The 25,742-nt window shown below is 44.8% G+C and overlaps 1 protein-coding gene, 1 long non-coding RNA gene and 1 other non-coding gene across 5 annotated transcripts in view; 1 reads left to right on the top strand and 2 right to left on the bottom strand.

The window, feature by feature from the left end:
- ABHD3 (abhydrolase domain containing 3, phospholipase) overlaps positions 1-942 on the bottom strand; it is a 56,679-nt gene extending 55,737 nt beyond the window's left edge. The window contains exon 1 of one of the 3 annotated variants that reach the window (XM_055236646.2): positions 501-942. In XM_055236646.2, coding sequence (XP_055092621.2) covers positions 501-662 — 162 coding nt within the window. In that variant the 5' untranslated portion in view covers positions 663-942. The remainder of the gene's footprint in view (positions 1-500) is intronic. The other 2 variants (XM_055236626.2, XM_055236636.2) reach the window with 2 other exon arrangements.
- On the top strand, positions 655-21,194 carry LOC134736855 (uncharacterized). Its single transcript, XR_010121247.1, has 2 exons — positions 655-1,110; positions 20,577-21,194. It is a non-coding gene; the product is annotated as an uncharacterized lncRNA (long non-coding RNA).
- Positions 8,430-8,599, bottom strand: LOC129461757 (small nucleolar RNA SNORA81). The gene has a single exon (XR_008650687.1). It is a non-coding gene; the product is annotated as a small nucleolar RNA SNORA81 (small nucleolar RNA).
- Positions 21,195-25,742: the final 4,548 nt, after the last annotated feature.

Genomic DNA, 25,742 nt, shown 5'->3' with positions numbered 1-25,742 from the left:
CCTGCCTCAGCCTCCCGAGTAGCTGGGATTGCAGGCGTCCGCCACCACGCCCGGCTAATTTTTTGTAATTTTAACGGGGTTTCACCATTTTGGTCAGGCTGGTCTCGAACTCGACCTCAGGTGATCCACCCGCCTCGGACTCCCAAAGTGCTGAGATTACAGGCGTGAGCCACTGTGCCCTGCCGGGAGTCATTTTCAAAAGCGCCACGGCGTTCCCCAGTGCGCCGCTGGCTTCGCGATCCGTGACCGGGCAGCGCCGCAGCGCGGAGGTCAGCAGGGTTCAGGCTGCGCTCCGAGGACCACCCGGTCCGGACCCCCGGGGGCGGGCGAACGGGCGGGGGCTGTTGGCTTTCCCGCGCGCGCTGGGGGCGGCCGCTCGGGAGCAGCTCGCCGCTTGTCCCCGGGGCTGCCAACCGCCCCTGGCCGCGCAGCCTCGCGCCGTGCCCGCTACCCTCGCTCCCGGCCCAGCAGCCCGCGGCCCTGCGCCTCCCCCGGCTCACCTTGGCAATGCTGCTCAGGTAGTAGCAGGCATAAGCGACGCTGAAGCCCAGGATCAGGGATAAGCCCACCCCCGAGCCGAAGAACCCCACGCGGACTTGGTGTTCCAGGTAGAGGGAGAGCTCCCGGGACAACATCCGCAGGTCCATGGCCAGGCGCTGCATGGCCCCGAGCGCGGCGCGCGGGTCCTGCGGCGGGAGGAGAGCCGGCCGGCGAGCGGGCGAGAGCGCACGCAGCGCCGCTGCCTACCCCCGACTACAGCGTCTCCTGCCGGGCGGAGCGCGGCTTCCGACAACGGGCGGGGCGGAGCGGCCCAGGGAGGCGTAGCCCGAAGCTCCGACCGCCGCCCGCCCCGCCCTGGCTTCTTGGAGCCGCCCCCACTGCTAGCCACTCAGGAACCTTCCAGAAGCGCGGTTCCAAGACCGGCCACCCGGAGGGCGGGCGGACCGGTTTCTCCCGGCGAGGTCGCAGTGGGCGATGGGGAGCCCCAAGGGTGGGCGGAGAGCTGACGGGCCGGCCGCGCTGGTTAAGGCCCCGCACCTGCTGCCCCAGTGACCTTGAACGATTCCGCTCTGCGGCGGGTGTCCCTAAACTAGCGGTTTAGGGTATCAGGTAAGTGTGCCTTGCATTCAAAGATTTGGGGAGTTAATGCCAAAGATATGTTAGCAGATAAGAATCCCACATCCTCTAGACGTTTGCGTTGGTCCTCAAGACTATGGAAAGAGAAAAAATATTCTATGAGCATTCAACAGTGAGGACATCATACTCGACTCTGAATCACTCTGTGAATCTTTTTAGTTGCTAAGTGTCACTTAAATGAGAAGTGGTCTCTGAAAATAAATGAAAAGGTCAAGAATAGCAACCGGGATTCAATTGTTAAAAGCCTATTTGTGGTTCATTAATGCTTTGAATTTAGAGACTTATGGAAATTCACACCGATTACCTAATGTACGGACAAGAAACCATTTATGAAGTGGGGTCTCCAAGGCTTATTTACGGCAATATGATAGATAAATCAGGATACTTATGGGTATCTGAAATGGTTAGAAGATTTAATAGCCTATGCCTATTGTTATAAACTCCTCCCTCAGAGAGGTAGGAAGAATGGCAAGACTTAAACAGACGAAACAAGGGAAAGTCCTGTCTAGATTGTGAAAAATGTCACAGGATTGTAAATTAATGATGTAATTTAGATGGGGACATGAGACAGGCCAGAAGTGAGCAATTTATTTGGCTTCGATTTGGTCATTGCAACTTGGTGGTTGGCTGCAACACCCAAAATAATTCCATTACCTTTACTGAGCCTGTTTTTTTCTTGTTTTAATAACCTGTAGTGTAACAATTTCTACTTTATAGAGTTCCCGAGAGGACAAAATAGTGTATGTACTGGACTCCCCGTGAGCAGAAGTAATTTTCACGCTCTGGCTCTCACACCTGAGCACACATAGCAAACGTGAATGCATATGCTGGTTGCCATACTTGAAACTTCATAGCATTCTTCATAACTCCTGCACCAGCCTTCTGCACTACCTACCAATAAATGCATGCATATTTCAGTTCAAGTTTGTTCTGTTTTTGTTTTTTTTTTTTTTTTTTTGAGACAGAGTTTTGCTCTTGTTGCCCAGGATGGAGTGCAATGGCGAGATCTTGGCTCACTGCAACCTCCGCCTCCCGGGTTCAAGCGATTCTCCTGCCTCTGCCTCCCGAGTAGCTGGGATTACAGGCATGCACCACCACACCCAGCTAATCTTGTATTTTTAGTAGAGACAGGGTTTCACCATGTTGACCAGGCTGGTCTCCAACTCCTGATCCACCCGCCTCGGCCTCCCAAAGTGCTGGTGAGAGGTGACAACGTGCTAGCAGCCCTCGCTAGCTCTCGGCACCTCCTCAGGCCACGGCATCCACTCTGGCCGCGTTTGAGGAGCCCTTCAGCCCGCCGCTGCACTGTGGGGGCCCCCTCTCTGGGCTGGCTGAGGCCGGAGCCAGCTCCCTCTGCTTGCAGGAAGGGTGGAGAGAGAGGCGCCGGCGGGAACCGGGGCTGCTGTGCGCCGCGATCGCGGGCCAGCGCGAGTTCCGTGTGGGTGTGGGCCTGGCGGGCCCTGCACTCGGAGCGCCAGCCAGCACCGTCGGCCCTGGACAGTGAGGGGCTTAGCACCCAGGCCAGCAGCTGCGGAGGGTGCCCTGGGTCCACCAGCAGTGCCAGCCTGCCAGCGCTGCACTCGAATTCTTGCTGGACTTCAGCTGCCTCCCCACGGGGCAGGGCTCGGGATCTGCAGCCCGCCATGCCTGAGCCGCACCCCCCGCCCCACTGTGGGCTCCTGCCGGCCCAGCCTCCCCCACGAGCGCTGCCTCTGCTCTGCTGCGCCGGGTTCCATCGACCGCCCAAGGGCTGAGGAGTGTGGGGCTGATGGGGCAGGACTGGTGGGCCGCTGCGGCCCCGGTATGGGATCCACTAGGTGAAGCCAGCTGGGCTCCTGAGTCTAGTGGGGACTTGGAGAACCTTTATGTCTAGCTAAGGGATTGTAAATACACCAATCAGCACTCTGTGTCTAGCTCAAGGTTTGTAAATGCACCAATCAGCACTCTGTATCTAGCTAATCTGGTGGGAACTTGGAGAATCTTTATGTCTAGCTAAGGGATTGTAAATGTACCAATCACCACCCTGTCAAAACGGACCAATCAGCTCTCTGTAAAATGGGCCAATCAGCAGGATGTGGGTGGGGCCAAATAAGGGAATAAAAGCAGGCTGCGCGGGCGAGTAGTGGCAACCGGTTGGGGTTCCTTTCCACATTGTGGAGGGTGTGTTCTTTTGCTCTTTGCAATAAATCTTGCTGCTGCTCACTCTTTGGGTCCGCACACCTCTTTGAGCTGTAATGCTCACTGCGAAGGTCTGCAGCTTCACTCCTGAGCCAGCGAGACCATGAACCCACCAGAAGGAAGAAACTCCAGACATGCCGCTTTTAAGAACTGTAACACTCACCACGAGGGTCCACGGCTTCATTCTTGAAGTCAGTGAGATCAAGAACCCACCAATTCCGGACACACTGGGATTACAGACATGAGCCACCATGCCTGGCCCAGTTTAAGTTTAAAGTGAAAATATCAAATAAAATGTTTGTCTGAGCTTCGGCACTATACCAAAATACCATAGCCTAGGTGACTTATACATAAATTTATTTCTCGCTGTTCTGGAGGCTGGAAGTCTGAGATCAGGGTGCCGATGTGGTTGGGTTTTGGTGAGGGCCCTCTTTTGCCTTGCAGATGGCTTCTCTTTTGCTGTGTCTTCCCATGGTGGAGAAAGGAAGCTCTGATGTCTCTTTCTCTTCTTTTACAGGCACCAATTCCATCATAGGGACCATGTCCTCATGATCTCGCCTAAACCTAACTACTTCCCAAAGGCTGTGCCTCCTAATACCATCACCTTGAGGCACTAGGGCTCCAACATATGAAGGTGGAGGTGGGGGATACAAACATTGATGCCTATAATATTTTATAACCATCATGGTGTGTAGAAAATATACTGACCTAGGAATAAAAAACAGCTCTGAACTTATCCACCAAACTTAGGCAAATCATTTACTCTTTGGGGGCCTCAGTTCCTTGTCTGTAAAATGACATGATTGAGATGGAGGTTGTCCAAGTTTATTTCCTGTTAGAAAAACATTCGCCATCTTTCTTTAGAACTACTATTTTGGCTGGGCGCAGTGGCTCACGCCTGTAATCCCAGCACTTTGGGAGGCCGATGCAGTTGAATCACCTAAGGTCAGGAGTTCGAGACCAGCCTGACCAACATGGTGAAACCGCATCTCTACTAAAAATACAAGAAAATTAGCTGAGCATGGTGGTGGGTGCTTGTAATCCCAGCTACTTGGGAGGCTGAGACAGGAGAATTGCTTGAACCTGGGAAGGCGGAGGTTCCAGTGAGCCAAGAGCATGCCACTGCACTCCAGCCTGGGCGACAGAGGGAAACTCTGTCTCAAAAAAAACAAAAAACCAAGTAACTACTATTCCCAATTTATACATGAGGAAATGAGAGCTCAGAAAGTTTAATTCATTCATTCAATCAGTTTATTCTTGAGTGATTACAGGGCACTGAGGATTCAATCATAAGAATACTTAGAGTCTAGTGTGGCAACAGAGGAGTAAGCAGTTACATTACAAAAAGTGTGGTGTCTCGGGATGGTTCCAGATGCAGCAGGTACACAGGGTTCTTAGTAGCAAACAGCAAAAATCAATTTGGGCTTACCATATGCAGAAGGGAAATTTATTACAATGGTATTTGATAGCTGATGAAACTCCAGAAGGGCCAGAGAACAAGGCTTAGAAGTTGGGAATAATGCCTTTAAAAGTCATGGCGAGGCCGGGCGCGGTGACTCACGCCTGTAATCCCAGCACTTTAGGAGGCTGAGGCGGGCGGATCACGAGGTCAGGAGATCGAGACCATCCTGGCTAACACGGTGGAACCCCGTCTCTGCTAAAAATACAAAAAAAATTAGCCGGGCGCGGTGGCGGGCGCCTGTGGTTTCAGCTACTTGGGAGGCTGAGGCAGGAGAATGGCGTGAACCCGGGAGGCGGAGCTTGCAATGAGCCCAGATAGCACCACTGCACTCCGGCCTGGGCGAAAGAGCAAGACTCTGTCTCAAAAAAAAAAAAAAAAAAAAGTCATGGTGCTGGTCCTGTGATGACAATACTCTTGCTCTCTCTGGGCTACACTCCATGGTTTTTGGCATCCAGACCAGCTACACTGGGCACGAGGCTGTGTTCTAAATCCCTGACACTGTTGCCTCTGGAAACAGGATGTTACCACCTCTGCCCCCTCACTACAATGGATTATCCCTGCTTCTTAATTTCACTGTATCCTTATTTATTCAAAGTCTGTTGTGAATGGAACTGACTGGTGCAGTCTAGGTTGTATCTCACCTTCCTCCCAGCTGTGGAGGTAGGAAAACAAATATCTGGCATTCTCAGTGTCTGTGGGGTGTGTGTGTGGGGGGGCATGCATGCTGCTTCATTTGGTGAAGAGTCCCCAAACACAGATGAAGGTTCAGATGCTGGGCAGTCAAAAAGAATGCAAATGTTTATCGCTGGCCGGGCGCGGTGGCTCACGCTTGTAATCCCAGCACTTTGGGAGGGCGAGGCGGGTGGATCACGAGGTCAGGAGATCGAGACCACGGTGAAACCCCATCTCTACTAAAAAAGACAAAAAAAAAAATTAGCCGGGCGTGGGGGCGGGCGCCTGTAGTCCCAGCTACTCAGAGAGGCTGAGGCAGGAGAATGGCGTGAACCCGGGAGGCGGAGCTTGCAGTGAGCCGAGATTGCGCCACTGCACTCCAGCCTGGGCGACAGAGCGAGACTCTGTCTCAAAAAAAAAAAAAATTTTATCTCAAGCGTGTAATGGAGCAACTTAGCCACATCCAACAGCCTCGGGAAGATCAGAAAAGACTTCCTGAGAGAGATGTGAGCAAAGACCTGGATAAGAAGAGATGAAGGTGAAGAGTTTGTATAGGACAATTGAACTGCATGTGCTAGGGTCTGAAGATAGAAGCAAATATCAAGTGAAATAAGTTTCCATAGCAAATGAATGGGGTTTGAACCAAAGACTGGGTGGTTCCAAACCTGTTTTGGGAATTACAATGCTACATTACAAAATATTACCTTTGTGATGAAGAAACAAAATGAAATCATTGCTTCAAAATTTTTTAAGACACTTGCTGTCTTAGAATATGCTTATGTTTTTAATTTTTTTAAACTAATGAAATACTTTTTTTTTCTTTTTTTTTTTTTTTTTTTTGAGATGGAATCTCTCTCTGTCGCCCAGGCTGGAGTGCAGTGGTGTGGTCTTGGCACACTGCAACCTCTGCCTTAGCCTCCCGAGTTAACTGGGATTACAGGCATGCACCATCACGCCCAGCTAATTTTTGTATTTTTAGTAGTGATGGTTTCACCATATTGGCCAGGCTGGTCTAGAAATCCTGACCTCAAGTGATCCACCCGCCTGAGCCTTCCAGAGTTCTGGGATTACAGGCGTGAGCCACTGCACCTGGCCTTGAAATACTTTATTGGATAAATACAATACTAAACAAAATTCATTCAAATACTTTCCCCAAAAAATCAATTTTTGCCCAGGTGCAGTGGCTCACACCTCTGATGTCAGCACTTTGGTAGGCCAGGTTGGGAGGATTGCTTTAGTCCAGGGGTTTGAGACCAGCCTGGGCAATATAGTGAGACCTTATTTCTACAAAAAATTTAAAAATTAGCCAGGTGTGGTAGTGCTTGCCTGTAGTCCCAGCTACTTGGGAGGCTAAGGTGGGAGGGTCGTTTGAGCCCAGGAGTTCAAGACTGCAGTGGGGGGTATTCACACCACTGCACTCCAGCCGGGGTGACAGAGTGAGACCCTGTCTCAAATATATAAGGCCTTTCTATTCAGGCCAATGACAAACACAAAAAAAAGATAGATATGCTAGTTTAACATAATTGGCTGGTTTTTTTTTTTTTTTTTTTGAGACGGAGTCTCTGTCGCCAGGCTGGAGTGCAGTTGTGCGATCTTGGCTCACTGCAACCTCTGCCTACCTGGCTCAAGCGATTCTCCTGCCTCAGCCTCCCAAGTAGCTGGGATTACAGGCATGTGCCACCATACCCAGCTAATTTTTGTATTTTTAGTAGAGACAAGGTTTCACCATGTTGGCCAGGCTGGTCTTGAACTCCTGACCTCAAGTGATGCACCTGCCTCGGCCTCCCAAAGTGCTGGGATTACAGGCGTGAGCCACTGCACTCGGCCTAATTGGCTGATTTTATACAGCACTTACATCTTTTAGTCCACAAGTATATTATTAAATGATATAGAATACCTAATACTACCATTTCTACAGAACTAGGAAATAAATTTCTAAGAAAGATAGATTTTCCGGCCGGGCGCGGTGGCTCACGCTTGTAATCCCAGCACTTTGGGAGGCCGAGGCGGGCGGATCACAAGGTCAGGAGATCGAGACCACAGTGAAACCCCGTCTCTACTAAAAATACAAAAAAAAAATTAGCCGGGCGTGGTGGCGGGCGCCTGTAGTCCCAGCTACTCGGAGAGGCTGAGGCAGGAGAATGGCGTGAACCCGGGAGGCGGAGCTTGCAGTGAGCCGAGACTGCGCCACTGCACTCCAGCCTGGGTGACAGAGCGAGACTCCGTCTCAAAAAAAAAAAAAAAAAAAAAAAAAAAAAAAAAAAGAAAGATAGATTTTCCAGACCCCACCTTTTATTTATTTATTTATTTTTATTTTTATTATTTGAAATGGAGTCTCACTCTGTCACAAAGGCTGGAGTGCAGTAGTGCAATCTTGGCTCACTGCAACCTTTGTCTCCTGGGTTCAAGCAATTCTCCTGTCTCAGTCTCCTGAGTAGTTGGGATTACAGGTGCCTAGGTGCCTGCCACCGTGCCTGGCTAATCTTTTTGTATTTTTAGTAGAGATGAGTTTCACCATGTTGGCCAGGCTGGTCGTGAATTCCTGATCTCAAATCATGCACCCACCTCGACCTCCCAAAGTGTTGGGATTACATGAGCCACTGCGCCCAGCCAGACCCTATCTTTTATATCCACCCCAGCAATCTAACTCTAAGGAGGATAAAGCCAATGACTTTCCTCACGAGCTCACGACGTGTGTCACTTTGGTATCATAATCTTTCTTTCTTTCTTTCTTTTTCTTTTTTGACAAGGGCTTGCTCTGTCACTCAGGCTCGCATGCCATGGTGTGATTACGGCTTACTGTAGCCTCGACCTCCCAGGCTCAAGTGACCCTCCTGCCTCAGCCTCCCAAGTAGCTGGGACCACAGGCCCATGCCACCATGTCCCGCTAAGTTTTTTCTTTTTTGTAGAGACTGGGTCTCTCTGTGTTGTCCAGGCTGGTCTCGAACTCCTGGGCTCAAGCAGTCCTCCTGCCTTGCCCTCCCAAAGTGCTGGGATTACAGATGTGAGCCACTGCACCTGGCCTCACCCTAGTCTTTACAGTCCAATGCTGTTATGTTTATTCTTCTGTGTACTCTGCTAGCATTATCACAAAAACCAAGATATGGTCCTAGTTTCTGCGATTTTAGCACAGTGCTTATACAGGAAGTTGTTTATTTTTAAAAATCCTGATCAAGTCTGTACCTGAAGCAACAGACTTAAAGCAGCACGGTTGACCTTTATAGGTTGGTATTTTTAAAATGCTCATGAATCTCTTTGTCATTTTTTTTCTAACTCTATTTGTATTTCAAAGGAGAAATCAGAATTGCATAGAGAATGTGTGGTAGGCAGACCCTAAGGAGACCCCCAGTGATCTCTGCCTCCTGGTGCCCTTCTCCTGGAGTGTATATAGGACCTGTGATTCATTTCCAACCAATACAATAGAGATAGCAAAGGTAATGGGATGTTAACACTCCTGTGATTACACTATGTTATATAAGACTCCTTAGCAGACTGGAGCTAGACTGTCCTTTCAGCCTTGAGGAAGCAGCCATGTGAACTGCCCTGGAGAAAGCCACATAGCAGCGAACTGTAGGCAGCCTCTGGGATCTATGGGTGGCCTCCATCAGACAACTGCAAAACACTGGTGACCTGAGTCCTGCAACTGCAAGGAAATGAATTCTGCCAACAACCTGAATGAGCGTGGAAGGAGATTCTTTCCCAGTCAAATCTCCAGATGAAAATACAGCATGGTCAACATTTTAACTTCAGCCTTGTGAGCCCCTGATTAGAGGACCCAGTTAAGTTGTACCTGGACCTGTGACCCATGGGAACTGCTAGATAAGAAATGTGTTGTTTGAAGCTGCTAAGTTTGTGGTAATTTGTTATGCAGCAATAGAAACCTAATAGAGAATATAAAAGGGTCCTACAAAATCATTTAAAGATTAGTAAATATTAATGGCTCATTTTTTTGCCCACCAATGTATCTATTATAGGAATATTTTATATTTATTATTATTATTTTTTGAGATAGGGTCTTGCTCTGTCACCCAGACTGGGGTGCAATGGTGTGAACACCTCTTATTGCAGCCTTGAATCAGTCTTGGGGTCAAGCAATCCTCCCCACTCAGCCTCCTGAGTAGCTGGGACTACAGGTGTGCATTACCATACCCAGCTTATTTTTTTTGTTTTTGTTTTTGTTTTCATAGAGACAGGGTCTCGCTATGTTGCCCTGACTGGTCTTGAACTCCTGGCCTCAAGCAATCCCCACATCTCAGACTCCCAAAGTGCTGGGATTACAAGCCTGAGCCACCAAGCCCATCTGGAATATGTTTAATAAATTAAAGATCTCTGGGCCTGGCGCGGTGGCTCGCGCCTGTAATCCCAGCACTTTGGGAGGCCGAGGTGGGCAGATCACAAGGTCAGGAGATCGAGATCATCCTGGCTAACATAGTGAAACCCCGTCTCTACTAAAAATACAAAAAATTAGCCGGGCATGGTGACAAGCGCCTGTGGTCCCAGCTACTCGGGAGGCTGAGGCAGGAGAATGGCGTGAACCCGGGAGGCGGAGCTTGCAGTGAGCCAAGATCGCACTCCAGTCTGGGCAACAGAGCGAGACTCTGTCTCAAAAAAAATTAATAAATAAATTAAAGATTTCTGGCTGGGCACGGTGGCTCACGCCTGTAATCCCAGCACTTTGGGAGGCCGAAGAGGGCGGATCACGAGGTCAGTAGTTTGAGACCAGCCCGGCCAACATGGTGAAAACCCATCTCTACTAAAAATACAAAAGTTAGCCAGGCGTGGTGGCGGGTGCCTGTAATCCCAGCTACTTGGGAGACTGAGGCAGGAGAATTGCTTGAACCCGGGAGGCTGAGGTTGCAGTGAGCTGAGACCATGCTGTTGCACTCCAGCCTGGGTGACAGAGCAAGACTCTGTCTCAAAAAAAAAAAAGAATAAATAAGTAAAATAAAAAAAAAATAAAGATTTCAGCGCTTTCAATCAATATTCAAAATTAAGAAATCCATTAAGAGATTTTTTCTTCATACCTCTCTTTTTTTTTAAATTGCCACAATGAACATTAGTTTTTTAAGAGTAAAAAGTGATTTTTTTAAAAAATACAACTAATTGTAAAGGCATAAGTCACACGAAAAGATATATAGCTAAAAGTAAGAAAGGCCAAAACCTTTTTTTTTCTATGAGACGGAGTCTCACTGTCACCTAGGCTGGAGTGCAGTGGTGTGATCTCGGCTCACTGCAACCTCCACCTCCCGGGTTCAAGCAGTTCTCTGCCTCACCTTCCCGAGTAGCTGGGATTACAGGCACCTGCCACCATGCCTGGCTAATTTTTGTATTTTTAGTGGAGATGGAGTTTCACCATCTTGGCCAGGCTGGTCTCGAACTCCTGACCCCAGATGATCCACCTGCCTCGGCCTCCCAAAGTGCTGGGATTACAGGTGTGAGGCACCGTGCCCGGCCAGTAAGGCCAAAACATTCTAAGATGTAATGGAAGACAAGTTTTGTTGTTTTTAGTAATTTCAACGTTTTAGATTCACGGGGTACATGTGTAGATTTCTTACATGAGCAAATTGCATGTCACTGAGGTTTGGGATATGCATCCCCTCACCTAGGTAGTGAGCATAGTACCCAATAGGTGGTTTTCCAACCCACGCCTCCCTCCCTCCCTCCACTCTCCCGTACTCCCCAGTGCCTGTTGTTCCCTTCTTTATGTCCATGTGTACTCAGTGCTTAGCTACCACTTATAAGTAAGAATATGCAGTATTTGGTTTCTGTTTCTGTGTTAATTTGCTTAGGATAATGGCCTCTAGCTGCATCTATGTTGCTGCAAAGGACATAGTTTTGTTCTTTTTTTTTTTTTTTTTTTTTTTTTTTTTTTTTGAGGTGAAGTTTCGCTTTGTTGCCCAGGCTGGACTGCAGTGGCACAATCTCGGCTCACTGCATGCTCTGCCTCCTGGGTTCATGCCATTCTCTTGCCTCAGCCTCCCGAGTAGCTGGGACTACAAGGGCCTGCCACCACGCCCAGCTAAATTTTTGTATTTTCAGTAGAGACGGGATTTCACTGTGTTAGCCAGGATGGTCTCCATCTCCTGACCTCGTGATCCGCCCCCCTCAACCTCCCAAAGTGCTGGGATTACAAGTGTGAGCCACCGCGCCCGGCCAATTTTGTTCTTTTTTGTGGCTAGATAGTATTCCATGAGATGGATATGTACCACATTTTCTTTTCTTTTTCTTTCTTTCTTTCTTTTTTTTTTTTTTTTGAGGCAGAGTCTCGCCCTGTCGCCCAGGCTGGAGTGCAATGGCATGATCTCAGCTCACTGTAACCTTTGCTTCCTGAGTTTAAGCGATTCTCCTGCCTCTGCCTCCCAAGTAGCTAGGATTACAGGCGCATGCCACCACACCCGGCTAATTCTTTGTATCTTTATTAGAGACAGGGTTTCACCATGTTGGCCAGGCTGGTCTCGAACTCCTGACCTCAGATGATCCACTCGCTTGGCCTTCCAAAGTGCTGGGATTACAGGCGTAAGCAGCCTTGCCTGGCCACCACATTTTCTTTATCTAATCCATCATTGATGGGCACCTAGGTTCAATTCCATTGGAATCAAAATTTTCTATTGGAATCGAAAAATCCCACTGGAATTTTAAATAGGAATACATCTCCACAAATTTTGTGTAATATACCATATTTAATGGAAGTATATTAAAATACAGAAAATCCACCCATAAAAAAATATAATTAGCTCCGGAAAGATACAAAAGTAACTGAAACTAGTGGTTGCCTTGAGAGAGTGAAAATGGGTCCCTGGATATGAAAAGTAGGGAAATTTACTTTTCACTAAATACTTTTTGTACCTTTTCATTTTGTAACATGTTTTTGTACTTTTAAAATTTTGTATCAAGCTACTATTAACATAGTAGCTAGCAAGAAAAAAAGGTGAAAAGAACTTTATTAGTTACCATTGTTTCATGATGGAAAGCTAGACCACAAAAATAATTTTAGGTTTAATCTTATAAACCTTTGAGGAGTATATCAATTCGTTGCCTACCAGCTGCACCAAGATCTGTGATGATAATGGTGCATTAGTGGAATTCTCATAGGCACCTGTGCAAAATATGTTGTAAATAGAAATATTGATGAGGCTGTACTGCTGCCCCACCTGTCACTTTGCTTATAATCCCACAAACATTTATTTTTTATTTTTCATATATATATATACATATATATATTTATTATTATTATTTTTGAGACAGAGTCTCACTCTGTTGTCCAGGCAGGAGTGCAGTGGCTCAATCTCAGCTCACTGCAAACTCCGCCTCCCAGGTTCAAGCAATTCTCCTGCCTCAGCCTCCTGAGTGCCTGGGATTATAGGCATGCATCACCATGCCTGGCTAATTTTTGTATTTTTAGTAGAGACAGGGTTTCACTATGTTGGCCAGGCTAGTCTCAAACTCCTGCCCTCAGGTGATTTGTCTGCCTCTGCCTCTGCCTCCCAAAGTGCTGGGATTACAGACGTGAGCCACCACTCCTGGCCTTATTTTATTTTATTTTATATATATATATTTGTTTTGTTTTTTGTTTTTTGGTTTTTGTTTTTGTTTTTTTTGAGACAGAGTTTCGCTCTTGTTGCCCAGGCTGGAGTGCAATGGCATGATCTTGGCTCACTGCAACCTCTGCCTCCTGGGTTCAAGTGATTCTCCTGCCTTAGCTTCCCAAGTAGCTGGGATTACAGGTGCCCGCCACCACACGTGGCTAATTTTTGTACTTTTAGTAGAGACGGGGTTTCGCCATCTTGGCCAGGCTGGTCTCAAACTCCTGACCTCAGGTGATCCACCTCCCTTGGCCTCCCAAAGTGCTGGGATTACAGGGGTGAGTCACCATGCCTGGCCTATTTTTTTTTTTTAATTAAAAAAAATGCTTGGCTGGGTGTGGTGGCTCACGTCTGTAATCCCAGCACTTTGGGAGGCCGAGACAGGTGGATCATGAAGTCAGGCATTCAAGACCAGCCTCGCCAAGATGCCAAAACCCTGTCTCTACTAAAAATGGAAAAAAAATTAGCCGGGCGTGGTGGCACGTGCCTGTAATCCCAGCTACTCGGGGGGATGAGGCAGGAGAATCGCTTGAACCCAGGCGGCAGAGGTTGCAGTGAGCTGAGATTGTGCCATTGCACTCCAGCCTGGGCAACAGAGCAAGACTCTGTCTCAAAAAAAAAAAAAAAAAAAAAAAAACTTAATTAAGACAAGGTCTCATTATGTTGAACTCCTGAGCTCAAGTAATCCTGCCACCTCAGCCTCCCAAAATGCTAGGAGTACAGGCATGAGTTACCATGCCTGCACCCCTCTCCCTTTTTTTTTTTTTTTTTTTGTATTTTTAGTAGAGGTGGGGTTTCATCATGTTGGCCAGGCTGGTCTTGAACTCCTGACCTCAAGTGATCCACCCTCCTCGGCCTCCCAAAGTGCTGGGATGACAGGTGTGAGCCACCACACCTGGCCCCATTTTCCATTTTTTAAATTACACAGGAAATTCATTAAGTCACATTCCTTACAGGATGAAATTTGGAGAAAATTTTTAATAGGAGCACAAACAGCTGTAATGCAGGCTTGTTTGCAGCTGTGGCCTTGCCCAGTGTAACAAGATGTTAAGTAGTGCTTTCCCTCCTTCTCTGGAATTGGTGAATGCAGTTCATATCCATGCACAGAGGAGTCAAGTACCAAAAGCTGTGGATCTACACAGATCTCCAGGGTTTAGTAAGAAACGTCTGAGCTGGCCAAATTGCCCAAAGCCATCACTCTAGGTGCCTCCTCCTCCTCCCTGCCTACATAACAGACCAGAGAGGAAGAGATTAGCAGAGTTTTGAATTGTTGGACTGGGAGTTTCATTGCAAATGTCCTCTTTGCAGAAAGTGCACAAATGCTAGATCTCTTGATGGTGAATATATGAGTTTCATGCTGGGAGTAGGGAGGATAGGGCATGGGGAACAGGTAGTGTGAAACAGGTGGATCTACAGACCTCCACACTGCATAATTTCTGAAAGACCCACTCCTGCTCAGTATATTTTAATTAGCTCCCCCGTCTCTGTCTCCACAGTTTCTTTCTTCTCCAGGAGTCTCCTTCTCCAGGGGCCGTGGGAGTTAGTGTCAATGTTGGCCTTCCAGTGCACTACAACTCTCTTGCATAGTCTCCTACCATGCTGAATCTGGGTTGGCCTTGTGATCTGCTTTACCAATAAAGGGAGTTGGAAATGACACTGAAATTTCTGAAACTAGGTCATAAGTCTTGTGTTTTCCAAATTGGCCTTTCACAACATGCACTCTAGGGAAACCAACTGCCATGTAAGAAGTCCTACTACTCTGGAACCAGCATGCTGTGAGGCTGCTCATATTGAAATACCTGATCAGGAGCTTTCTGCTCCATCAGCTGCTACTGGAGAGGAAAAATAGCTCTGTGTCCTCATTATCTCAATTTTGGTAGCTTAAAAAACAAGATGATGAGAATTGCAGAGCTTTGGCCCTAGCTCATGAAAAGGCAGTAAATTGGGGGGGGATCACCATGGAGGATCATGGCAGACAGGAGACAGGACTAGATTGCAGCTCCCACTTGGACAGCAGTGTGTGGAGTCTTGCTTCATGAACTTTTGCTCTAGACCTACTCCAGGAATAAATCAGAAAGCTGAGAGAACCCACGAACCCTCAGGAGAAAGTGGATTGCTCCTGTAGGACCCGGGAGACACCCCAAATACTATGCTGGTATCCACAGCTGAGAGACCCACAGGTGGCTCATATCACAGGACTCTGTGCAGACAACCCCAGTACCAACTCAGATCCTGGTAGACTTGCTGGGTGGCTAGATCCAGAAGAGAGATAACAGTCACTACAGCTTGGCTTTCAGGAAGCCACATCCATAGGAAAAGGGGGAGAGTACTACATCAAGGGAAACCCTGTGGGACATCCCACACCCTGTGGGACAAAATAATCTGAACAACAGTCTTCATCCCTAGACTTACCCTCTGACAGAGTCTACCCAAATGAGAAGGAACCAGAAAACCAACTCTGGTAATATAACAAAACAAAGTTCTTTAACACCTCCAAAAAAACCACACTAGCTCACCAGCAATGGCTCCAAACCAAGAAGAAATCCCTGATTTACCTGAAAAAGAATTCAGAAGGTCACTTATTAGGTTAATCAAGGAGGCACCAGAGAAATGTGAAGCCCAATTTAAGGAAATAAAAAAAAAAAAAGATACAAGAAATGAGGGGAGAAATCGTCAGTGAAACAGATATCATAAATAAAAAACAATCGAAACTTCAGGAAACAATGGACGCACTTATAGAAATGCAAGATGCTCTGGAAAGTTTCAGCAATAGAATTGAACAAGCAGAAAGCAGAGCTTAAAGACAAGGTTTTCGAATTAACTCAATCCAACAAAAACAAAGAAAAAAGAATAAGAAAATATGAACAAAGCCTCTAAGAAATCTGAGATTATATTAAATGACCAAACAAGAATAATTGGAGTTCCTGAGGAAGAAGAGAAATCTAAAAGTTTGGAAAACATATTTGGGGCGGTAATCAAGGAAAACTTCCCTGGCCTTGTTAGTGACCTGGACATCCGAACACAAGAAGCTCAAAGAAGACCTGGGAAATTCATCACAAAAAGATCATTGCCTAGGCACATTGTCATCAGGTTACCTAAAGTTAAGAAGGAGGAAAGAATCTTAAGAGCTGTGAGGCAAAAGCACCAGGTAACCTATAAAGGAAAACCTATCAGATTAATAGCTTTCTCAGCAGAAACCCTACAAGCTGGAAGAGATTGAGGCCCTGTCTTCAGGCTCTTTAAACAAAACAATTATCAGCCAAGAATTTTGTATCTAGTAAAACTAAGCTTCATAAATGAAGGAAAGATACAATCTTTTTCAGATAAACAAATGCTGAGAAAATTTGCCACTACCAAACCAGCACTACAAGAACTACTAAAAGGAGCTCTAAATCTTTAAACAAATCCTAGAAACACATCAAAACAGAACTTCTTTAAAGCATAAATCTTACAGGACCTATAAAATAAAAATACAATTAAAAAAACAAAAAACAAACGTATACAGGCAACGAATAGTACAATGAATGGAATAGTACCTCACATCTCAATACTAATGTTTAATGTAAATGGCCTAAAAAATGCTCCACTTAGGCTGGGTGTGGTGACTCACGCCTGTAATCCCAGCACTTTGGGAGGCTGAGGTGGGTGGATCACAAGTTCAGGAGATCGAGACCATCCTGGCTAACACGATGAAACCCCGTCTCTACTAAAAATACAAAAAAAATTAGCTGGGTGTGGTGGCAGGCACTTGTAGTCCCAGCCACTCAGGAGGCTGAGGCAGGAGAATGGTGGGAACCCAGGAGGCGGAGCTTGCAGTGAGCCGAGATGGGGCCACTGCACTCCAGCCTGGGGGACAGAGCGAGACTCCATCTCAAAAAAAAAAAAAAAAAGCTCCACTTAAAGGATACAGAATTGCAGAATGGATAAGAATTCACCTGTCAACTATCTGCTGCCTTCAAGAGACTTACCTAACACAGAAGGACTAAGCAAAAAGAAGAAATCTGGAGGCATCACATTACCTGATTTCAAACTATATTATAAGGCCATAGTCACCAAACAGCATGGTACTGGTATAAAAATGAGCATATACACCAATGGAATAGAATAGAGAACCCAGAAATAAACCCAAATACAGCCAACTGATCTTTGACCAAACAAACAAAAACATAAAGTGGGGAAAGGACAACCCATTCAACAAATGGTGCTGGGTAGCCAAATGTAGGAGAATGAAACTGGATCCTCATCTCTCACCTTATACAAAAATCAACTCAAGGTGGATTAAGGACTTAAATCTAAGACCTGAAACTCTAAAAATTCTAGAAGATAACATTGGAAAAACCCTTCTAGGCATTGGCTTAGGCAAGGATTTCATGACCAAGAACCCAAAAGCAAACACAATAAGAACAAAGATAAATAGCTGAGACTTAATTAAGCTAAAGAGCTTTTGCACAACAAAAGGAACAGTCAGCAGGGTAAACAGACAACCCACAGAGTGGGAGAAAACCTTCACAATCTATACATCTGACAAAGGACTAATATCCAGAATCTACAATGAACTCAAACAAATTAGCAAGAAAAAAAACAAACAATCTCATCAAAAAGTGGGCTAAGAACACGAATAGACAATTCTCAACAGAAAAAATACAATGGCCAAAAAAACACGAAAAAATCCTCAACATCACTAATGGTCAGGGAAATGCAAATCAAAAACACAATGCGATACCACCTTACTCCTGCAAAAATGGCCATAATCAAAAAATAAAAAATAGCAGATGTTGGCATCGATGTGATGAACAGAGAACACTTCTACACTGCTGGTAGGAATGTAAACTAGTACAACCACTATGGAAAACAGTGTGGAGATTCATTAAAGGACTAAAAGTAGAACTACCATTTGATCCAGCAGTCCCACTACTTGGTATCTATCCAGAGGAGAAGTCATTATACGAAAAAGATACTTGCACACGCATGTTTATAGCAGCACAATTCACAATTGTAAAAATAAAGAACCAACCCAAATGCCCATCAGTCAGTGAATGAATAAAGAAACTGGTATTTATATACAATGGAATACTACTCAGCCATAAGAAGGAATGATTAATAGGATTTGCAGCCACCTGGATGAGATTGGAGACTTATTCTAAGTGAAGTAACTCAGGAATGGAAAACCAAACATTGTATGTTCTCATTCATAAGTGGGAGCTAAGCTATGAGGATGCAAAGGCATAATAATGACACAATGGACTTTAGGGACTCGGGGGAAAGTGTGGGAAGGGGGTGAGGGATAAAAGACTACAAATTGGGTGCAGTGTATACTGCTTGGGTGATGGGTGCACCAAAATTTCACAAATCACCCCTAAAGAACTTACTAATGTCACCAAACACCACCTGTTCCCCAATAACCTATGGAAATAAAACATTTTTTAAAAAAAGAAAGAAAAAATACCTGGTCAGCTCCCAGCTGTTTCTGCCAACCCAGCTGAAGTGTCAGACATGTGAGTAAAGAAGCCACCTTGGAATGTTCAGCCCAGTGAAATCTGTAGATGACTTTGCTCTCAGATGTCATCTGACTGCAAACACACAAGAGACATCAAGCAGGAACTGCCTAGTTGAGCTCAGCCACCTTACAAAAATCTGAGAGATAATTATGCATTGTTGTTTAAGTAACTAAGTTTTGGCTGGGTTCTTACGCATCAATAGTTAACCAAAACTATGGCCAACTATCTTGGGTCAGTTACTGGCAAGACAGGTTCAAGTTCAGGCACCTTCCTTGGTGTTAGTAGACAAAGGACCATGTGGGGCTGGGTGCAGTGGCTTATGCCTGTAATCCCAACCCATTGGGAGGGTTATGTGGTGAGGCCAAGAGTTCAAGACAAGTCTAGGCAACATATTGAGACCCTCCTCTCTACAAAAACAATTTTAAAAAATTAGCCGGGCATGGCTGGGTGTGGTGGCTCTCAGCACTTGGGGAGGCCGAGGCGGGTGGATCACCCTAGGTCAGGAGTTTGAGACCAGCCTGACCAACATGGAGGAACCCTGTCACTACTAAAAATACAAAATTAGCCAGGAGTGGTGGCGCATGCCTGTAATCCCAGCTACTCGGGAGGCCGAGGCAGGAGAATCGTTTGAACCCAGAAGGCGGAGGTTGCAGTGAGCCAAGATCATGCCATTGCACTCCAACCTGGGCAACAAGAGCAAAACTCCGTCTCAAAAAAAAAAAAAAAAAATTTAGCCAGGCATGGTAGCTACTTGGGAGGCTGAGGTGGGAGGATTGCTTGAGCCCAGGAGGTTGAGGCCGCAGTGAGCTATGACTATTACTGCACTCCAGCCTGAGTGATAGAGTGAGACCTTGTCTGTGAAGAAAAAAAGGACCATATGAAATCATATAAGTCAGTAATTAATTTTTATTATATTTTAGATACTGGCCTCAATAGATGGGAAGTATTAAAAATCTCAAAAACAGACTTTAAAAAAAATTTTTTTGATATAGAGTCTCGCTCTGTTACCCAGGCTGGAGTGCAACGGTGTGATCTCTGCACACTGCAACCTCCGCCTCCTGGGTTCAAGTGATTCTCCTGTTTCAGCCTCCGGAGTACCTGCGACAATGGGTGTGCGTCACCACGCTGGGCTTTTTTTTTTTTTTTTGTATTTTTAGTAGAGACGGGGTTTCACCACATTGGCCAGGCTGGTCTGGAACTCCTGACCTCATGATCTGCCCTCCTCGGCCTCCCAAAGTGCTGGGATTACAGGCATGAGCCACCGTGCCTGGCCCTTTTTTACTTTTTTCTAAAAACTCACTCCTATTTACACAAAAATAGACCCTTTAATGTAGTTTGAGAAGCACTGACTTAAAATTTTCTCATTTCTAATAGGTCTTCCTTGATATTGTTGTCACTGATAAAAGTTTCAAAGTAAAATTTTCCTAACTAAACAATGGAAAAGCTTATGTATACACATTTACACTAGCAACCCAAATATGAGATATCTAAGAATAAAATGTTTAAAAAAAAAGATTTATAAGATCTTTTGCAGAAAACTTTGGTCACATTTGAAGGGTAGTATTGAACCTGTTCATTAGTCCAAAGAATACTAAATAAAGGGAAAGAAATCAGCATTTCCTGCCTTTTCTATATCAATCATACCTCAGGATAACCAATAGCTTTGAAGGAAAGTTCTTCTGCATAGAAGAATTCCAGCTAACAAAATGAAGGAATGGTAGAAATAGAATATCACTATGTTGTAACCTTTAATAAAATAATTACAGGTCTAGTAAATGAGTATCAATAGCTGTTTATGCCATAAAAGCTAATGGGGACATTTTAAATAGATGGACGAGGATGACAATTCTCTGAATCAATCTGACCATCAGGAACACATGATCATCCAGAAATTAAGGGTATCCTGCAGAGATAAACAACACTTCAGGGATGTAATTAGGAAAATCCAGAATATGGAAAATTCTATAGATCAATCTGGCTTATTAAATACATTATTTTCAAATAATTTTTTTTTTTTTTTTTTTTTTTTTTTTTTTTTTTTTTTAGAAAGAGGAAGAAGAACTTGTAGATTGAGAGATCAATGCAATGCAATGTGTGATTCATGATTGGATCCTGATTCAAAGCAAACAAACAGAAGAAAAAAATGGAATTACCTGAGACAATCAGAGAAACGTGAAGACACTGGATATTTGGCAAAATTAAAGAGTTACAAGCCTGGCACGGCGGCTTATGCCTGTAATCCCAGCACTTTGGGAGGCCGATAGGGGTAAATTGCTTGAGTCCAAGAGTTTGAGATCAGTCTGGAGAACATAGGGGGACCCCATCTCTACAAAAAATAAGAAATAAAAAATTAGCCAGGCGTGGTGTGCACCTGTAGTCTTAGCTACTTGAGAGGCTGAGGCAGGAGGATTGCTTGAACACAGGAGTTCGAGGCTGCAGTAAGCCATGATCATGCCACTGCACTCTGCACTCCAGCCTGGGCAACAAAATGAGAACCTATTATCTTAACAAAAGAAATCTAATGAGAAGTGGGTGTGGATTGAGAGGAAACAAGGTTGCTGCAACTGAGTGATGGTACTGCGGTACATGGACATTCACTGTACTAGTCTCTCTGAATTTGTATATGTTAGAAATTTCATGTAATAAAAATTATTTTTCCTGTAAGAGATTTTTTGAAAGATTTAAACATTTTAAAGAAGGTTTTTTTTCTTTTTTTTTTTGAGATAGAGTCTCCCTCTGTTGCCCAGGCTGGAGTGCGATGGTGCAATCTTGGCTCACTGCAATATCTGCCTCCCAGATTCAAGCGATTCTCCTGCCTCAGCCTACTGAGTAGCTGGGATTACAAGCGTACACCGCCACGCCCAGCTAATTTTTGTATTTTTAGTAGAGACAGGATTTTGCCATGTTGGACAGGCTGGTCTTGAACTCCTGATCTCAAGTGATCTGCCCGCTTCAGCCTCCAAAAGTGTTGGGATTACAGGCATGAGCCACCGTGCCCAGCCTAAAGAAGCTTTAAAAATGATTTTACTAAAACTTATTTTTGTGACTGGGATAGTATCTGATAGAATTTGGGGAGAAGAGGGAGAGATGTGTGTCAAGGGAATATTTTTTGGGGAAAATACCAAGTTGTGAAGGAAGAAACTCAGGTATCTTTGAAAAGCAATTGTGTATGTATGACATTATTCACTTTCAAGAGGCGTTTGTAATAAAATTGTAGCTTGTGGGTAGGGTGAAAAATGCTCTTTTAGAGTATAATTATGTTTAAAAATATATTTTAAATAAATTTGAAAGTGTTTGAATAATTCTAAACTTAGAGAAAAGTTGTAAAGATAGTACAGGGTTCCCATATTTATCACCTGGTTGTCTTCATTAATATCTTACATTACTGTGGAGTGTTGGTCAAAACTAATAAATTAACATTGGTACATTACTATTAACTAAACTCCATACTTACTTGGATTTTACTAGTTTTCCATTAACGTTCTAGAATCTAATTCAGGGTCTATCATTGCATTTACTTGTCATGTCTTCCTAGTTTCTTCTGGTCTGTGATAGCTTCTCAATCTTCCCTTGTGGTTTTTTTTTTTTTTTTAAGACGGGGTCTTTCTTTGTTGCCCAGGCTGAAGTGCAATGGCGTGATCTCAGCTCACTGCAACCTCTGCCTCCTGGGTTCAAGCGATTTTCCTGCTTCAGCCTCCTGAGTAGCTGGGATTATAGGCACGAACCACCACACCTGGCTAATTTTTTGTATTTTTAGTAGAGATGGGGTTTCACCGTGTTGTCCAGGCTGGTCTCGAACTCCTGACCTCGTGATCCACCTGCCTCGGCCTCCCAAAGTGCTGGGATTACAGGCATGAGCCACCGCGCCTGGCCCAGTCTTTCCTTGTTTTTATTTTTATTTTTTATTTTGAGATGGAGTTTGCTCTGTTGCCCAGGCTGGAGTGCAGTGGCAGGATCTCGGCTCACTGCAACCTCCACCTCCTGGGTTCAAGCAATTCTCTTGCCTCAGCCTCCTGAGTAGCTGAGATTACAGGCGCCTGCCACCACGCCCTGCTAATTTTTGTATTTTTAGTAGAGATAGGGTTTCACCATGTGGGCCAGACTAGTCTTGAACTCCAGACCTTGTGATCTGCCTGCCTCAGCCTCTCAAAGTGCTGGAATTACAGGCATGAGCCACCATGCCCGCCTCTTTCCTTGTTTTTATGACCTTGACATGCTTGAAGAAAACTGGTCAGGTATCCTGTAGAATGCCTCTCAATCTGAGTTTGTCTGATATTTTTTCTCATGACTGGAGTGGTTATGAGTTTTTGGAAAGGATACCTCAAAGGTAAAATGCCTTTCTTATCACATCCTGTGAAGGTGTACCTAATAGCCACATGACATCACCAGGAATGTTCACCTTCCTCTCTTGGCTAAAGCAGTTGTTTGCCAGGTTTCTCCACTGTAAAGTAACTATTTGGAAGAGAGTCACAAGTCTAGCACACTCTTAAGAGGGAGGTAGCAGAAATTAAGCTCTACCTCCTGGAGGAGGGAGTATCTATATATATATTATTTGGAATTCTTTTGTGAGGAATATTTGTCTCTTCTCCCCATTTATTTATCTATCCAATCTTTTATTTATATCATTATAGACTCATATATTTTTATATGAGTCTATTTTACTTTATAGTTGGATCATAATCCAAAACTATATTATTTTGTTTTTGAATTCTTCCAGCTTTTGCCTTTGGAATTTCTCTTATGTTGGCTTATGTCCCTTTGACATGCCCCATTATTTTGTTTTTTTAAGCAATTCTTTACTTTCTGATACTTTGTGGAGCCTGATGCTCCAGGCTCATCTTGTATTTTCCCTATCTCAGGCCTAGAATGAGCCATGTCACCAAGGAGCCCTGGTTTCCCTTATTCTTATTGCAGAATGATATTTAGAAACCAAGATGTGGCTTCCGAGTATACTCACTGCTACTGGATATCACTGCTTTTAGGGCCTGTCAGTCAACAGAGCTAGGTAATATATGTATGTATATTAAATTACAGGCACCCGCCACCACACCCAGCTAATTTTTGTATTTTTAGTAGAGACGGGGTTTCACCATGTTGGTTAGGCTGGTCTCGAACCCCTAACCTTGTGATCCACCTGCCTTGGCCTCCCAAAGTGTTGGGATTACAGGCATGAGCCACCGTGCCCGGCTATAATTTTTTTTTTTATAAATCCACATCTGTTTATAAAGTAAGCTAAACATAAATTCAGAGCATAACTTTTTTTTTTTTTTTTTAAGAGATGGGGTCTCCCTTTGTTGCCCACACTGGTCCTGAACTCAAGGGATCCTCCTGCCTTGGCCTCCCAAAGTGCTGGGATTACAGGCATGAGCCACCATGCCCAGCCCAGAGCATAACTCTTTTATGTGAACTCCCTCAGGGATTTTAGGAGGAATTAAACCCCTTAGCAATGTTTTTGATATTTTATTTTTGATTTTTGGTTAAAGTAACATTCTATCTGTGGCTGATCTGAGTACAGTGGTGTTTACAACTAATCGATCACAACCAGTTACAGAAGAAACAGATTTCTTTGTTTCTTCTTTACTCCCACTGCTTCACTTGACTAATCTTAAAAAAAAATTCTATCTGTAATAGGATACAGACTATATCCTTATCTTCCTCAAATCTGTGTCAAATCAGTAACAGAAATCCGAAGGAATACAGAGTGGTTTATACTTACAGAGAATGCCAAAACTGAAAATCATAACATATACATTTAATGAAAAAAATTTTAGGTTACATTCAATTAAAAAATATATTAGAGTCAGCTGGGTGTGGTGGCTCATGCCTGTAATCCCAGCACTTTGGGAGGCTGAGGCGAGTGGCTCACTTGAGGTCGGGAGTTTGAGACCAGGCTGGCCAATATGGTGAAACCCCATCTCTACTAAAAATACAAAAATTAGCCGGGCGTGGTGGCATATGCCTGTAGTCCCAGCTACTCAGAAGGCTGAGGCACAAGAATTGCTTGAACTGTGGGGGCGGAGGTTGCAGTGAGCTGAGATTATGCCACTGCACTCCTGCCTGGGCAATAGAGCAAAACTCTGTCTCCCCCATCCAAAAAAAAAAACATATATAATATATATATGTATATATTTGTATGTATTAGTCTATATGGATTGTTATAAGAAATGACAGATGTTGGCCCGGCACAGTGGCTCACGCCTGTAATCCCAGCACTTTGGGAGACTGAGGCAGGCAGATCATGAGGTCAGGAGATTGCGACCATCCTGGCTAACACCGTGAAACCCTGTCTCTACTAAAAAAAAAAATACAAAAAATTAGCTGGGCATGGTGGTGGGTGCCTGTAGTCCCAGCTACTCAGGAGGCTGAGGCAGGAGAATGGCGTGAACGTGGGAGGTGGAGCTTGCAGTGAGCTGAGATTGCGCCACTGCACTCCAGCCTGGGTGACAGAGCGAGACTCTGTCTCAAAAAAAAAAAAAATGATGAATGTCATAAGTTATTTATTAATAAACCACTGTGACCCCAACCTCAGTTCTAATACTTATTGCACTATTTGTGGCCCTAATTTTAACACTAACAATTTGATTTTCAATTGATTCATTTCTTTTGGAGGAGCATTCTGTCTTAGGAACTGAGGCTGGAGACTTCAAGATGAAAAAATTTAAAATGTGGAAGGCAGAAAGGTCATGTTGGAAAGGAGGAATGTATATGTGGGACCCCCTGTGGAGTCCTAGTGAAGAAGCAAGTTGAATTATTTGAAGGCTTAGTGGTTAAGGGGGCAGATGAGGTTGTGGTCCCTAGTCCCCACTCCCCATCTGTACTGTTTAGACTTACCATTGAAGCCTGCAGTCGAAATCTGCTTAAAGCTTCCATCAGTATCGATTTGTGTTTATCATATTCAGGGTTTGACCGCCAAGTCATATCCATAATAGGAGATAAGTTACCTTCCTCTAAGGTAACTGGAGTCATTTGAGAATATCCTCCTCTGGAGGGGATTAATTTACAGACTATAACCTAACTGGACAAACATAAAGTAAATAAATGCTTCCTCTTCCTCCTTCCCTAGCGGAAAGTCAAAGACACACTTTGTGTAAGATTGAAAGACAGTTGAACAGGAAGGAAGGAAGGAAGGAAGGAAGGAGGGAGGGAGGGAGGGAAGGAAGGAAGGAAAACTATCAGATAGGCTCTAACTGCAATGATTGAGTTACCATTATT

This window comes from Symphalangus syndactylus, chromosome 1, assembly GCF_028878055.3.
Source record: "Symphalangus syndactylus isolate Jambi chromosome 1, NHGRI_mSymSyn1-v2.1_pri, whole genome shotgun sequence".
In the NCBI taxonomy this organism is placed as follows: domain Eukaryota; kingdom Metazoa; phylum Chordata; class Mammalia; order Primates; family Hylobatidae; genus Symphalangus; species Symphalangus syndactylus.
This window is presented reverse-complemented; position numbering and strand designations above follow the sequence as displayed.